At 41.2% G+C, this 16,976-nt stretch overlaps 1 protein-coding gene across 11 annotated transcripts in view; it reads left to right on the top strand.

The window, feature by feature from the left end:
- kiaa0825 (KIAA0825 ortholog) overlaps nt 1–16,976 on the top strand; it is a 357,628-nt gene that overhangs the window by 96,914 nt on the left and 243,738 nt on the right. For all 11 annotated transcript variants that reach the window (XR_007261761.1, XM_048595041.1, XM_048595037.1 and 8 more), the window contains one exon: nt 11,408–11,547. Coding sequence is in view for 10 of the 11 variants with exons in the window: in XM_048595041.1 (XP_048450998.1) it covers nt 11,408–11,547 (140 nt within the window). In the remaining variant the exon portion in view is untranslated. The remainder of the gene's footprint in view (nt 1–11,407; nt 11,548–16,976) is intronic.

Consider the following 16,976-nt stretch of genomic DNA (forward strand, 5'->3'; position numbering starts at 1 on the left):
CTTCTTCAAGGGTCTAGGCCCGAAACGTCAGCCTTCCTGCTCCTCTGATGCTGCTTGGCCTGCTGTGTTCATCCAGCTCTACACCGTGTTATCTAGGAAACTGATGTAGACAGGTTGAGTGAGTCAGCAAAAATGTGACAGATGGATTTTAATGTAGGAAAATGTGAAGTCATGCAATTTATTGAGAAGAATCAAAGGACAGACTATTATTTAAATGGAGAGAGACTCCATAAAAGTGCAGCATAGGGAACTGGCTGTTCTTGTACATGAAACACAAAATGTTAGCATGCAGATTCAGCATGGGATTTAAAAAATCACTTCCGGTTTTGATCTGTAAGTATATGCCATATACAAAACCATACAGATCAAAACCGGAAGTGACACTACTCACCATTACGGACCAAACAATATAAGTTCCAAGTGGAGTAGAATAACACCGCTTCATCGGAGGTTCCACTGATGATGTCACCTTGCATAGTGATGAAACGTCTGAACGAGAACAAGCCAGCTCGGCGAGCAAGTCAACAACCTCATAGCGAATCTGTGGAATTATTTAGGACAGAGAATTGATGAGGCAGTCTCGTTAAGAATATTCAAGGCTGAGATGGGTACGTTTTTAGTCAGTAAGTCGATCAAGATTTATGGGGAAAACGTCAGAAAGTGGGGTCAAGGATTATCATAACCTTGATCTCATTGAATGGCAGAAAAAATTGATGGTTTGAATAGCCTACTCTCGTCCTACATCTTACAGTCTTATGTTTTGTAAGTGTGTTCCACTAGCAGGGCGCACCCAACAGAGTTATGGTAAAGTGGTTTATGGTTGGATGGAGTTGCCCTGGATGTCCTCAACATTTTCTCTAGATCTTATGAAGTCTCGTGTCATCAAGACAAACGTGGGCCAGGAAACATTGTGCTAGTTACCATTTACTACCCTCTTTGTGCAACATGGCCGTACTTCTCTCCATTGAATACTAATTGGAAGAATCATTCTGGGTAGCAAAGGCACAGAATGTAAACTGGGTATGGGACTTCAATGTCCATCACTAAGATGATTTGCTGGTACCACACTGACCAAGTTGATCAAGTCCTACACGACAGACTGCATCTGTGCAGATGGAGAGCAAACCAGCAAGAATAAAAAACTTACTTGACCTCATCCTCTTCTAGATGCATCTGCCTGTGATGGTCTTAATGCAAGTGAGCACCACGCATTTCTGTTGAACATGAAGTCCCTTCTCCAGATTGCAAATACCCTCCATTTATTATACTCCAATCAAGCTAAATAGGATGGATTGGACAGAATAAACAACTCAAAACTGGGCTTTTATGAAGCATTGGCAGCAGCAGAATTCTATTCAGGCACAATTTTTAAACCTGTGGCCTGGCATGTTTCCCACTCTACCATTGCCATCAAAGACACAACCCTGGTTCAGAGAAAGATGCAGGAAGGTATACCTAAAAATGTGATGTTAGCCTGTTGGAGCTACAGCAGGTTGCTCGCCAAAGAATAGAAGCAACATACACAAAGCTAAGTGATCCCACAGCCAACAAATCAGATCTAAGCTCTTCAGACTTTCCATATCCAGCAATGAATAGTAGTGGGCAAATAAACAACTAACAGAGGAGCAGGTTCCACACTGTCCCACAGGGTCCTTGAGCCCCGAGCTGTGAAATGGATTAGGTGGACTTTGTCTTAAATTCTCTTTTTTAAAATTTCCTTTCTGTTATTGTATTATCATGAACTGTTATTCTGAACTTTTAACTTCTTTATTTTTCTAATTTACTACTATGAAATTGTATTTTGAAGGTCTGTAATGCAGACTTTTTATTTCTTTATTAAAAAAAAATTTCCTAAGAATTTGTACTGAAGAATCTGTACTTAGGTACCTTAATTCACTCCATGATATATCAAGAAATAGGTGAAGACGCTAGCAACTGCAAAGACTCTGATAATCTCTGGAGATAGTACTGAAGATCTGTGCTGTTGAATTAGCTGTGCCCCTGTGAAGCTCTTCCAGTATAGATACAATGATGGCATCTACCTGGTAATGTGCAAAACTGATCAAGTATGTTCTGTCCACAAATAATAGGATAAAACCAACATGGCTACTTACTCCATCAATCTACTCTTGATCATCAGTTAAGTGATGGAAGGGGTCATTGACAGTGCTGTCAAGTAGCACTTAGCAACAACCTGCTCACTGCTCATTTGGGTTCTGTCAGAGCCACTCAGCTCCCAATGTCATTCCAGCCATGGTTCACAGTTACCATCTGAGCAAAATTGAAGTTGATGTGAATCGTGGGAAATCTCTCCACTGGTTCGAATCATATTATACACAAAGGAAGATGAATATGTTTTTTTGGAGGTCAGTCATGTGTTATAGTTGAGGCTAGAGGTTTGTACTATTGCTCACGTCTCACTATTCCACGGGTCAGAACATAAAATAAGAATATTTTTCCAGTTCACGAGGTAGCCAATTAAATACCTTGTTTATATCAGGTTTTAAAAAAACAATCTATCAACAACATCTCTTAACACAAAAATTATTTATTTATTATCAAAGCAAAATTCATCCAAAGAAAATGCAATATTTAGTTAATATACAGTTTTTAATCTAGAAATAAAAAGGTGTTTCCCTCTAAATATGCTCAAAACACAAATACACTCCTCTGGGAAAGAGAGAAGAAACGGAATTCTCTGAAGAGATTGGCTTTCTGGAAAAAGCACTTTCGCTAATGTGTTATTCTTGGAGGTAAAAAGATAAACGGTTGAATATTCCAAAATCTGCCACTCTAACATTCTGACACGTATGGTCAAGTCTCTGATCTCTCAGGTTGACTCGAGTATTTCATTCACAGCTTGTTCAGCAATCACAATATTGATAAGTTCCTCCAACCATTCTTTCAGAAGAGTAGGTTTCATCTTGAACACAACAAGAGGAGTTTATTTTCAGAAGTGGGGAAGAATAACTGTTGCACGTTTAAGGCAGAGATAAGGAATTTCTTTTTACAGATTTCTTTGTGGAGTACTCTACCACAATGTTGTTGAGGCTGGGTCCTTAAATATTTTTAAGGCTGACCTAGACAGATTTTTAATCAGTTAGGGATCCAGGGTTAGAGAGAAAAAGCAGGAAAGTTGAGGATTAGCAGAGCAGCCATGATTTCATTAAATAGTGGAGCTGAAACCGTGGACCAAATGGCCCATTTCCGATCCTAAGTCTTGTGGTGTTATAGATCAGGTGGGCAGCCCTTCCAATCTGAAAGCTAGATAAAAACCAGAAATTCTGTAAGCCAGTCATGTTTTGCACAGTCCGAACAGTGGTCTTCCACAAAGCAAGCAGTTATCATCAGTAGTAGTGAGATAGTAGGAACTGCCAATGCTGGAAAATCTGAGATAACAAGGTGTAGAGCTGAATGAACACAGCAGGCCAAGCAACATCAGAGGAGCAGGAAAGCTGACGTTTCGGGTCGAGACCCTTCTTCAGAAATGGTGGAGGGGAAGGGGATTCTGAAATAAATAGGGAGAGAGGGGGAGGTGGATAGAAGATGGATAAAGGAGAAGATAGGTGGAGAGGAGACAGATAGGTAAAAGAGGTGGGGTTGGAGCCAGTAAAGGTGAATGTAGGTGGGGAGTTAGGGAGGGGATAGGTCGGTCCAGGGAGGACAGACAGGTCAAGGAGGCAGGATAAGGTTAGTGGGTAGGAGATGGGGCTGGGTCTTGAGGTGGGAGGAATGGTTAGGGAGGCGGGGACGAGCTGGACTGGTTTTGGGATGCGGTTGGGGGAGGGGAGATTTTGAAGCTTGTGAAGTCCACATTGATACCCTTGGACTGCAGGGTTCCCAAGTGGAATATGAAATGCTGTTCCTGCAGCTTTCGGGTGGCATTATTGTGGCAATGCAGGAGGCCCAGGATGGACATGTCATCCAAGGAGTGGGAGAGGGAGTTGAAATGGTTCGCGACTGGGAGGTGTAGTTGTTTGTTGCGAACCGAGCGTAGGTGTTCCACAAAGCGGTCCCCAACGCTCCGCTTGGTTTCCCCGATATAGAGGAGGCCACAACGGGAACAGCGGATACAGTATACCACATTAGCAGATGAATCTCCCCTCCCCCGACCGCATCCCAAAACCAGCCCAGCTCATCCCCGCCTCCCCAGCCATTCCTCCCACCTCAAGCCCCACCCCCATCTCCTATCCACTAACCTCATCCCGCCTCCTTGACCTGTCCATCCTCCCTGGACTGACCTATCCCCTCCCTAACTCCCCACCTACATTCACCTTTACTGGCTCCAACCCCGTCTCTTTGACCTGTCTGTCTCCTCTTCACCTTTCTTCTCCTTTATCCATCTTCTATCCGCCTCCCCCCTCTCCCTATTTGTTTCAGAATCCCCTTCCCCTCCCCCATTTCTGAAGAAGGGTCTCAACCCGAAACGTCAGCTTTCCTGCTCCTCTGATGTTGCTTGGCCTGCTGTGTTCATCCAGCTCTACACCTTCTTATCTCAGTTATCATCAGTAATCTGATTTCTAAGAAGCCTTGAAGAAAAAGTGTAAGGGGGAAAATATCAATGTCTAAACAAAGACGTTAAAGTTAACATAAAGACAAAAACTAAGGGATGCCATATTGTAAAGTCCAGTGGCAGGCTGAAAGATTGGGAAAATTTTAAAGATCAACAAAGGGTTACTAAAAAAATAATAAAAACAGCAAAGGTAAATCATGAAAGAAAACCAGCACAAAACATAAAAATGGAAAGCAAAAGCTTCTGTATGTATATAAGAGTGAAGAGAGTAGCTAAGTGAATTGGAGGACGAGACTGGGGAGTTAATATTGGAGAGCAAAAATGGTGCAGACACTAAATATTTTACCTCGGATTTCATGATGGACAACATCTGTGCCATCCCAATAGGAAAAGGTAATGCAGAGGTTATAGAAAGGGAGGAACTTAAAGGAATCACCATCATTAAGGAAAAAGTGCTGGAGAACTATTAGGATTGGTCTATATTCCAGGGTTTTAAGGGAAATGGCAGCAGAACTGGTGGACCCACTGGTTATAATATTCCAAAATTCGCTGGATGCAGGAAATGTTCCTGTGGATTTGAAAAATGCTAATTTAATATCTGTATTCAAAGTGAGAGAGACACAGAAAGTAGGAAACTGCAGACTCTTTAGTTTAACATTTGTCATTGGGAAATTTTTAGAATATTTTATTAAGAAAGTAATAACAGCACATTTGGGAAGTCAAAATGCAATGCATCAAATCAATATGGTTTTATGAAGCGTAAATCATGTTCAACTAACCTGCTGGAGTTCTTCAAAGACATAACAAGCCAAGTGGATAATGTGGATCTTATAGATTAATATGTCTGGACTTTCAGAAGGCATTTGATAAGGTGCCACACAAAAGGATAATACACTAAGTAAGATCACGTGAGGTTAGGGGTAACTTAGCAACTTCAATGCTTAGTTAACCAATAGAAAGCAGAGAGTTGGGATGAATGGGTCTTCTTCTGGTTGGCAAGATACTACAGGATTCAGTCCTTTGGCCCCAAACTATTTACAATCAGGGATAGATATTACCAGAGACAAATTTGCAGATGACGCCAAAATAGTTGGGAAAGTAAGTTGCAATAAAGAAATAGGACTTTACAAATAGATTTGGGGATGTTAGGTGGAAGGGGCAAAATATGGCAGATGGATTTTGAATTGGTCAAGTTTGAGTTGATCCTTTGGTCAGACGGATAGAAAGGCAACTTACTATCTAAATGGAGAGAGACTTCAGAGTGCTTCAGTGCAGAGGGATCTGGCTGTCCTCGTGCGTGAATCGCAGAAAACTAGTATGCATGTACAACGGATAATAAGGAAGGCAAGTGGAAATTTTGCATTTATTGCGAAAGGAATAGAATACAAAAGTGGAGAGGTGTTGTTGCGTCTGTACAAAGCATTAATAAGACCGTATCTCAAGTATTGCATACAGTTTTGGTCTCCTTACCTGAGAAGGGATGTAGTTGATTTGGAGACAGTTTAGAGGAGGTTCACTAAATTAATTCCAGCAATGAGGGGTTTGTCTTATGAAGAGAGATTGAACAGTTCAGTCTTATACTCTAGAATTTAGAAGAATGAGTGGAGATCTTTTGAGGTATACAAAATGCTACAGGGGACTGACAAAGTAGGCATGCCTGACCTCCTGAGTTTCTCCAGCAACATCTGTTTTTGTTCCTGATTTACAGCATCTGCAGTTCTTTCAGTTTTTATTTAATCTTAGAACCTTTCCTCTGTGGGGCAATCTAGTGCAAGGGGTCATCATTTTAGGATAAAGAGTAGCAGATTTAAAACAGAGTTGAGGAGAAATTATTTGTCTCAATAGATTGTGAATCTGTGGAATTCACTACCCCAGAGTGTGGTGGATGTTGGGATATTGAGTAAATTTAAGAAGGAGATTGACAGATTTCAATTAGCAACAGGCTGAAGGCTGATGGATATCAGGCAGGAAAGTGGAGTTGAGGCTGAGATGAGATCAATCATGATCATATCAAATAGTGGAGCAGACTTGAGGGGCTGAATTGCCTACTCCTACTCCTTGTTCTTACATTCATATGTTGTTAAAAATAGTTCTGATGTCTTGCAACAACCTCTTTTAAAGAAACCACTCCAGATATTTCCACAGACTGGAGATAACTAAATTTTTTCAACTAAATTGTTCAAAATTTAAGTCCTCCAAGAAATATTAAATGTAAAGCATCGTCATAACACATGCCAGTTCTAGAATTGTACTGCAGGAGTTCCTCAGTATAGTATCCTCAGCCCAACCAGTTTAGCTGCTTCAACAATGACCTCCCTTTTATAATGAGCTTAGAAATAAGGATGATTGCTGATGATGACACATTATTCAATGTCGTTTGTGATTCTTCAGATTCTGAACTAACCTGTGTGCATGTGTAGACAGTCCTGAACAGTTCCAGACAATGACCTTCTCCAGCAAGAAATAACGCACTCATTTCCCCTGGATATTTAATGGCATTGCCATCATTAAATTGCCTGCTACTAACATCGTAGGGATTGCCACTGGCCAGTGGAAGTGGAACAGCTACTTAAGAAACTGCCTACAAGGCAGGCTCAGAGACTAGGGATTCTGAAGCGTGATGAGGGTGTATCATTGTGGTTTGAAAACTTGGTTTCCAAGTGAAAGAACAATATATAGCTTTAAGTTGAAATCATATATGCTGTGAATTATGAAAAGGAAGACATGGTTTTAGATTATATTTTGGGTTTGTCATATGTGTAGTGAAGAGGCTGAGTTGGAGATTCATTACATGCATTTAAATCCTGTAAACCACTGAGGCTTGATTTAGCCCTTAATATGTTGACCAGGAAACAATTCCATGATTCTGCAAGGCCCAGCCAGTGCTATTTGCATCATGCAAAAGTAGAGGCAGAAAGCAAAGGCTGGAAAATGAAGGAATCATAAAACCTGTACAGTTTGTGGAACTAGCAGCACCCATCGTACCGATTGTGAAGCCTGACTGGTCGATTGACCTTTGTGGGATTTTAAGCAAACTGTACACCACTTTTCATAGCTGGATACATACCCAATCCCTCGCTTAGAGGACTACCCCAGGTTGCCATTTATCTAGATGACATGTTAATAACCAGGAAGACCAATAAAGAGCACTTTGAAAACTTGGACATTGTGCTTGAATATTTCTCCCAGGCAGCCATACGCATTAGACGGGAAAAATGTGTGTTCCAGGCACCCCAAGTGACCTACATGGGCTACAGAGTCAACAAGACTGGGTTACACAAATTGGAAGATAAAGTGAGGGTGATTAAAGGTGCCCTGGCTCCCACGTCTGTACTAGACTTGGGTCTTTCCTTGGCTTGGTGAACTATTTCGGAAAATTCATACATAACCTGGCCCCCATCATGGCACCCTTACACCTAAAAAATGGTCAGCCTTAGAAATGGTCACAGTCAAGAAGTAGCCTTTGGGGAAGTGAAAAAGCCAGCTATCTTCATCTAAGATGTTGGCCCATTACGATTCCAAGCAAGATGCACTAACATGCGATGCCTCCTGTATGGTATCATGGTTGTGTTGTCTCTCTGGTGGTCCAACAGAGAGGAATGCCCAATAGCATGTGCTTCCTGGACTTTGGCTGATGCCAAACACAAATAAGCTCAGACAGAAGAGGAAGGTTTGGCAGTCATCTTTGGAGTGAGAAGGTTCTACCAATACCTTAATGGATGTAAATTTGTAATAGTAACAGACCACAAACCCCAGCTGGGGTTACTTAAAGAAGACAAGGCCGTGCCGCCTTTAGCTTCAGGTCGAATTCAGCGGTAGGTCCTTATTCTCAGCGCGTACAATTACAAATTGGAACACCGTCCGGGAGGCCACGTGGCCAACACGGATGCCTTGGGCTGCCTCCCAGTGGCAGATACCCCACTGGTGGTACCTTCCCTGGAAGACTTCATTCTGGCTTTAAACTTTCTGGACCTCCTTTCTGTCACCGCTAACAATATCCAACTGTGGACACAAAAAAAATCCTATCATGGCAAAACTAAAACAGCTGGTGCTGATAGGAGAAACAAAACTGCATCACAATCAAAATGGAAACCTTTCTGGACCTGGCGAGACCAGATCACCATATGGGATCATATATTATTATGAGGAGCAACAGTGATTGTTCCAAGCAAAGGTCACTGCCAGATACTGGCTGAACTCCTCCAGGGTGATCCAGGGGTTTCCAAGATGAAGAAGTATGTGATAATTGAGAAGTATGCCTGGTGGCCAGGATTGGATGCCAACATAGTGCATTGGTGAGACAGTTCCCAGCATGCCAAAAAGAACTAAAATTAATACCCATCCTCCACATTCGGGGGAATGGCCAGGTAAACTGTGGACTCTGTTACACGTTGACTATGTCTGTCCTTTCATGATCTCAATGTTCTTGGTCATTGTGGATGCCCATTCAAAGTAGTTGAACGTACACAGAGTTCATTCATAAAACTTAGGGATGACAATTGAAAAGCTGCAAGCATCGTTCACAACATATGGACTCCCGGAACTATTAGTCACGGACAATGGGACACCACTTACCACAGGGAATTTGAGTATTTCCTGAAGTTTAATGGCATTTGGCATGTTCAAACATCTCTATACCATCCATCGTGCAATAGTCTGGCAGAAACAGCAGTCCGACCATTGAAGGTAGACTTAAAGAAGCAGCCTACAGCTTCATGTGCTACCAAACTGTCCCGGTTCCTGTTTGATTATAGTGAGATCATGGCTGATTTGTGGCCGAACTCCATATCCCTTAATAGCTTTGCTTAAAAAAAAGTTTATCTACCTCAGTTTTTGAGCTATTTAGCTGAGTTGGCTAGACGGCTGGTTTGCAATACAGAGTCTTGACAACAGCTTGGGTTCAATTTCTGCACTGGCTGAAGTTAACATGAAGGACTCTCTTTTTCAACCTCTTCCCCTTGCCTCAGGCCTGGTACTCCTTAAACTGCCACCAATCGTCTCTCTTTCTAATCGGATACAAGTCATATGGCCTGGTAAGACAACGGCAGCTTTACCTTTTATCTCAGATTTAAAATTAACAACTGATTAACAACATCAACTGCCATTGTTGTATGTAGAAATGCTTCTTAACATCTCTCCTGAACAGTCTGGCGCTAATTTTTAGAATGTTCTCCCTAGATGTTTTTCCCTGTTATTTTCTTGGAAGATTTCGATCAGATCACCCCTTTACCTTGTGAATTCTCGAGAAAACAGACCTAACTTATATAATTTCTCCTGATAACTTAATGCTTGAAGTCCAGGTATCATTCTTGTAAACTTATGTTGTAGTCCTTCTAAGACCAATATATCCTTCCTAAGGTGTGGTGCCCAGACCTGCCCACAGTATGCCAAGTGGTGTCAAACCAGGGTTTTGTATGACTGCAGCATAACTCCTGCATCCTTGTATTCCAGTCCTCTCGGTATAAAGGCCAGCATTCCAATAGTTGCCTTGATAATTTTCTGTACCTGTTATGACATTTTAAAGATCTACTCACCTGAATCTCCAAGTCTCTTTGGACATCCACTTCAAATCATCTAGAAAGTACCTTCCCATATTCTTTTTTCCATCCAAAATGGACAATCCATCTGCCACAGTTTTGTCTATGACTTAACTGTACCTCTTTTTATAATTCCCATACACACATAGGTACATAAAGAGACAAGACAGGGCACAAGTCTAATGAGTGGGGAAGGGGAGAAAAGGTAGAAGCATAGCTTCAACACCAAGTCAGGTCACAGATGTCAATGAGATGTTTTTATTCAGTTCCTTTTGATACATTTTAAATATTTGAGGACATAGGTTGTAGGTTATGCCAATTATTAGACTTTTATTCACTGGTTGATGATTTGTCTTTAAAAATGGCTTATCTCCTCTTCCTTTCAACAAGAGAATTTGCAAAGGGCACATTGCAGGGAAATGGTAAGTGGGAACAGCTACCAGGAGATTTTCAGTTGCTCTTCCACACAGTAGAGAGAGGAAGATTTAGGTGCTTTCCCCTTCACAGTCTGGATGTTTCTCTTCAGTTGTCCCCATGAAAGCCATAGCCACAAGTCAAAAAGTTGTTACTGTATTCAGCTCCCTTGAATCTGCACAACTGGTCGATTATAAAACCAAAGGACTGTCTCTGAGAAAAACTGACCTGAACACATGCATATACACAAACAGGGCCAATATATCTCGCATCTTCCCCCACTGCTTGAGGAAGGCAATAAATATTGTATATAGAACTCTCAATGAGTTCTAATAACATGTTTCTGAAATTACAACATTTTCTACAATTTAATAATTTAAAACATCTTTTCCCATTTTTTCGTCCGCAGTGCAAAAATAAATGAGATGTTCAAACAAGGGCAATTTTGATCCTTCATCTGCAGTCTCTTTTTAATACTGTCCCTTACTCTTAATGCCATTCAGTTTCTCACATAATTATTTTAGTCTTTTGTTTACAGCATATCTGTTCATACTCTTCAATAGTGTTCCTTTTTATTCAAAATCAGCTCTGTACATGTTTACATTCTCATTGTATTGCACAGTAAACTTCAATCATTTGAACATCTTATCAGTAGCTGCTGAAAACTTCAGAAGGAATAGGCCTACACTTATTCTTTTCATCTCACTCAGTATGTTCTTTTTCTGTCTTTCTTGTAGACCTAATGTTACATAAACTTCGAACTTCAATCGTAAATCATTTGACATTATCTTCAAAAGCAATTAGCTGTGATATGCATTCCAAAAGAATGCATGAAAAGATTGAGAAATATTTGAAAGAATTGTTATTTAATTTCATTATTACATTGTACGATACTCATTTCCTTAAAGACTAAATTATAATATTAATCTGATGTGTGTTTCAGCTGTACATCATGGGATAAAATTGCAGTCGAGCAATACCTGATATTGTTGTTGTCGCAACCCAACTGCAACTGGTACTTACTACTACAAATGCTTATGATTCAGGAATGCCTGGTACCTCGAATTCTGCTAAATAATGCATGTAAGTGTGACATTTTGTGAAATAATGTTCAAAAATGCTATTAAGTGTAAGTTTTAAAACAAAAAGAACTGGCAAAAGATATGTATAATAAGTAATGTTTAATAAAGCTCATGCAGACATGTATCTAAAAGTTGGGAATGCAAAGTTGGAAGTTCGTAGGGCAGGTGTTAGAGAAAATGGACAGCATTTTATTTCAATTCAGTCTCTGTTGTAAGGACAAGATCATTAGTGGGTTCACAATCTATTGAACTCTGCAGTGGGCTTAGCCAAGTTCATTAACTGTGAAATATCATCAGTATCTCATCTCCAAAAACTCCAGCCAATTAGAGAAAGTACATAGGATGACAAGCTGGACTTATATAGAAAGAACTTGCAATGAAAAGGACTCTGACGTTGGTTGGAATGTGTCAAGTGGACTTGGGTTTTTGAGGCAACAACAATTGGAGGAAAGGAGGGGAGACCTGGGAAGGCTCCACCTTTCTCACTCTTAACTGGAGATCCAATTGTGGGTTTGAAACACTGCACGAAGAAGATTCAGAACCTGTTGAATGGCAGTTTCAGGCCCTGAGGCCTGCACTCTGACTTCCCAGTAATCTCCTGCACATAGCCTCTTAGAACAATACATCTTGCTATCTCCATCTGAACATCCGCCACTCACATTAATCCTTGTCCTATGGCCAATCATGCCAACACACCCCTTTTGCCCACCCCATTACTATGGCTTAAAATCACCATATAACAAAGTTTTTTTTGTTCCCCTTATACATACAAGTCATTACTAATCTTCATCTTTTTTCTCTGCTTGCATGAGAAGTGAGCATATAATATGGGCAAGAGGCAGAGACATAGGAGCTGGTTATGGTTGGCCAACTCATGTCTGTCACCTGATTGCAACTAATAATGTATATGTGCACCTATCAGTCCCATTGGGAAAAAAAAGACCTGGTTTCAGGAAACTGAATATTGTCAGCAACAACCTGTTGTGAAAGCCCCAGCCTCCCGAGGTACTGGTGCTAACTAGTGTAATGAGAACTGATCCTCTATCTGTGTGTCAGTCAGGCTGTGGTGAGACCTCTGACTTTACTTGCAATCTGGGCTCCAAAGTTGTTATTCTTCAGCGATCTACCTGCAATCCCAGTAGTGGTTATCGCCTGCTATTGAATCAACTGAAAGATCTGGGAGGTATGGTTTCTTCTCCAATGAAGCCATTTGAAGACCTGACGGCTATTAAAAGACTGCCAAGCACAGGTGGCCTTGTTCCCAATTTTCAGATATGGAATTCAGCTCAATAAAATTATTTCTGATTCTTCTAAACTCCAGTGAGAGACATGCCCAACCCACTCAACCTTTCCTCGACCAGGAATAAACCTAGTGAGCCTTCACTGATATACCTCCAATATAAGTTTATGCCTCCTCAAAGTAGATGACTGAAGGCCGATGCAGTACTCCACAGTTTTACCATTGTCCTGTACAGTTGTAACAAGACTATGTTTCTATGCCAACTCTTTGCAATAAAAGCCAACATTCAAGTTCTGAGGAAGGGTCACCAGACCCAAAATGTTAATTCTGTTTTTTCCTTCACAGATGCTGCCAGACCTGCTGAGCTTTTCCAACAACTTTGTTTTTGAAAGCCAACATTCTGTTTGCCTTCCTAATTATCTGTTGTACCTGCATGATGATTTTTTTTTGTAATTCACGTGCAAGGACATACAGACCCCTCAGTTCCAAAGAAGAATCGTTGGACTTGAACTGTTAACTGTTTTTCTCTCTCCAGAGAAGAATACCACAGTGGCTGAATTTCTCCAGCACTTGCTGTTTTTATTTCAGAGCTCCAGCACTTTCAATAGTTTGCTTTTATCCGCATCCCTGTCTGTTGCAGCATTCTGCAGTCTCTTACCATTCAAGTTCTATTCTCTTCTCTCTCAAAAGAAACTGTTACTGTAACATAGCGTTGGAAAATCACATTATGAATGCCCTCAATTACGTTCTCTGACCTCAAAGTATGCCTATTAATTGTGCACCACTGGTGAAGTCCCCTCTACAGTCTTGCCTCACAACACAGGTTTTTGAACTGCATTTGGTTTTCATCACTGATCCAAGATCTGGTAAAATTCCAGCCCAGGAATCTTTATTACATGATCACGTTTCTTTTTTTGGTATGACATGATGTTAATGAAAATCGCATTTACCTGAATGTTAGCAAACAATAGAAAAATTATGTTTCAGCCTCTTCACTAAATTTACAGAAATCCATTTTAAAACTGGTTAATATTTGTCATCCTAGCAGGGAACAGAAAGTAAGAACTATTTCATATGTTTTCAAACCAGTCCCCCTGAAATCTCAGGTGTTTTAATACTGTGCTATCACCAGACAAAAAAAAATTCAAACATGCCGTTTTCAAGCTACCTGAATAGTTATATTTTGAAAGCAGAAATATTTTCATTCTGGCAGTTTCAAAAAAAGAAACGTTGTGCTGAACATAATCCTGTGAGTTGCTATAATTCTGTTTCTTTGTGGCTTTACAAGATGATGTGTAATCCAAGCAACATTGAGTCACTTTCATGGTTTTCTTTTTATATTACAAAATCATACTAATGTATATTTGAGAAATGGATTCTCCTGTATATGAAAGATTGGTTACTTGATACACTGATAATTCTTGTCAGTAGGTCCTTGAACGAATTTTCCTAACATAGACTGAAACTGCCTTAGCGTTAAAGGCTTGGATGGGGTGGAATTTGTTAAATGTGTTTAGGAAAGTTTCATCAAGCAGTATATAGAGGGTTCTACTCAGGAAGGGGCAAAACACCACCCATTCTTGGGAAATAGGGCAGGAAAGGTGACTAAGGTGACAGTGGGGGAGCAGTTTGGGACCAGTGACCATTGTTCTATTAATTTTAAAATAATTATGGACAAGGACAAAACTGGACCACATGTTCAAGTTCTAAATTGGGCAAGGTGAATTTTGATGGAATTAGACAGGAGCTTGCAGGGGTTGATTGGAGTTGTTTGCAGGCAGAGAGACCTCTTGCAAGTGGGAGGCCTTTAAAATGTGATAGCTAGTGTTCAAGGTCTATATGTTCCCATGAGGGTGAAGGGCATGATTGGCAGGAGTAGGGGACCCTGGATGACGAGATATTGAGGCTTTGACCAGAAAAAAGGAGGAGGCATGGCTCAGGAACAGGCAGCTGGGATCGAGGGAATCCCTGGAGGTATAAAAGGGATACAGGAGTTTACTGAAGAAAGAAATCAGGAGGGCGAAAAGGGGGCATGATATAGCTTTGGCTGAGAAGATTAAAGTGAATCCAAAGAGATTCTTTGAGTATATTAAAGGAAAAATAATAACTAGAGAGAGAATGGGACCCCTCAAGGCCCAAAGTGGACATGTATGTGTGGAACTGCAGGAGATGGGCGAGGTCCTCAATGAATATTTGTCCTCTGTGTTTAGCGCGGAGAAAGACAGAAAGACTTGAGAACTTGAGGAAGTTAGTGGCGATATCTTGGGGACAGTCCATATCACAGTAGAGGATGTATTGGAAGTATTAGAATGTATGAAGGTGGATAAATATCCTAGTCCTGATCAGATATATCCAAGAATGCAAGAGGCTAGAGAAGAAATTGCGGGGTCCCTGGCTGATATATTTGCATCATCGTTAGCTATGGGTGAGGTCCTGGAAGACCGGAGGGTAGCGAATGTTGTACCCTTATTCAAGAAGGGCTGCAAAGAAAATCCTGGGAATTATAGACCAGTAAGCTTAACATCTGTGGTAGGTAAGTTACTTGAGAAGATCCTGAGGGATAAGATATACATGCATTTAGAACGACAGGGTTTGATTAGGATCCGTCAGCATGTCTTTATGTGTCGGAGATCATGCCTCACAAATTTGTTAGAGTTCTTTGATGAAATAACCAGGAAGGTTGATGACGGCAGGGCGATAAACATAGTCTACATGGATTTCAGTCAGGCCTTTGATGAGGTCCCACATGGTAGGCTGCTCTGGAAGGTTAGATCACGTGGAATCCAGGGAGAGCTGGCAAATTGGATACACAATTGGCTTGATGGTAGGAAGCAGAGAGTAAAGTGGAAGGATGCTTGTCGGACTGGAGGCCTGTGACTAGTGGTGTTCCTCAGGGGTCAGTGCAGGGTCCATCGCTGTTTGTAATCTATATCAATGATTTGGATGAGAATGTACAGGACATGATTAGTAAGTCTGTGGATGACACTAAAGTAGGTAGTATTGATGACAGTGAGCAAGATTATCAGAAATTGCAGCAGGATCTTGATCAACTGGGGAAGTGGGCCAAGAAATGGCAAATGGAGTTTAATTTAGATAAGAGTGAGTTGTTGCATTTTGGAAAGCCAGATCTCGGTAGGAGTTTCATGGTGAATGGTAGGGCCTTAAGGAGTGTAGTGGAACAGAGGGACCATGGAGGTGCTGCTGCATGGTTCTTTGAAAGTGGAGTGACAGATAGACAGGACAGTGAAAAAGGCATTTGGTACACTGGCCTTCATCAGTCAGGGCACTGAGTACAGAAATTGGGAAGTTATATTGCAGTTGTGCAGGACGTTGGTGAGGCTGCACTTGGAGTACTGTGTTCAGTTTTGGTCACCTTGCTACAAGAAGCATGTTATTAAACTGGAAAGAGTGCAGAAGAAATTTACAAGGATGTTGCCAGGACTCAAAGGATTGAGTTATAAGGAGAGGTTGGACAACCTAGAACTTTTTTCTTTAGAACTTAGGAGACTGAGAGGGGATCTTATAGAAGTGTATAAGATCATGAGGCATGGATAGGGTGAATGCACTTAGTCTTTTTACTGGGTTTGGGGAATCGTGGATTGGAGGGCATTAGTTTAAGGTAAGAGGGGAAAGAATACGTGGGAACCCGAGGGGCAACTTTTTTACACAGAGGATGGTACGCATATGGAATGAGCTGCCAGTGGAAGTGGTTGAGATGGGTACATTAACATCATTTAAAAGGCATTTAGACAAATACATGGATAGGAAAGGTTTAGAAGGATATGGGCCAAGTGCAGGGAAATGGGGTTAGCATGGATGTACATTTTGGTCGGGCATGGACCCGTTTGGGTCAAAGGGCCTGTCTCCATGCTGTAGGATTCTATGACTCTGTGGCTGTAATGGTAGCAGTTTGGAAGAGGTAATACAGTACAGCAATCAGGGGAGGCAGTGCCATCGTGGCAGTATCCCTGAACTAGTAATCCAGAGACCCAGGATAAAGTTCTAGGGACAGGGGTTTTAATCCCATCATGACAGGTGGTGCAATTTGAGTTCAATAAAAATGTAGTGACTGTTGATGGTCCCAAAAACACACCTAGTTCACTAATGTGTAGAGCTGGATGAACACAGCAGGCCAAGCAGCATCAGAGGAGCAGGAAGGCTGACGTTTCGGGTCTAGACCCTTCCTCAGA

This window comes from Rhincodon typus, chromosome 3, assembly GCF_021869965.1.
Source record: "Rhincodon typus isolate 14 chromosome 3, sRhiTyp1.1, whole genome shotgun sequence".
In the NCBI taxonomy this organism is placed as follows: domain Eukaryota; kingdom Metazoa; phylum Chordata; class Chondrichthyes; order Orectolobiformes; family Rhincodontidae; genus Rhincodon; species Rhincodon typus.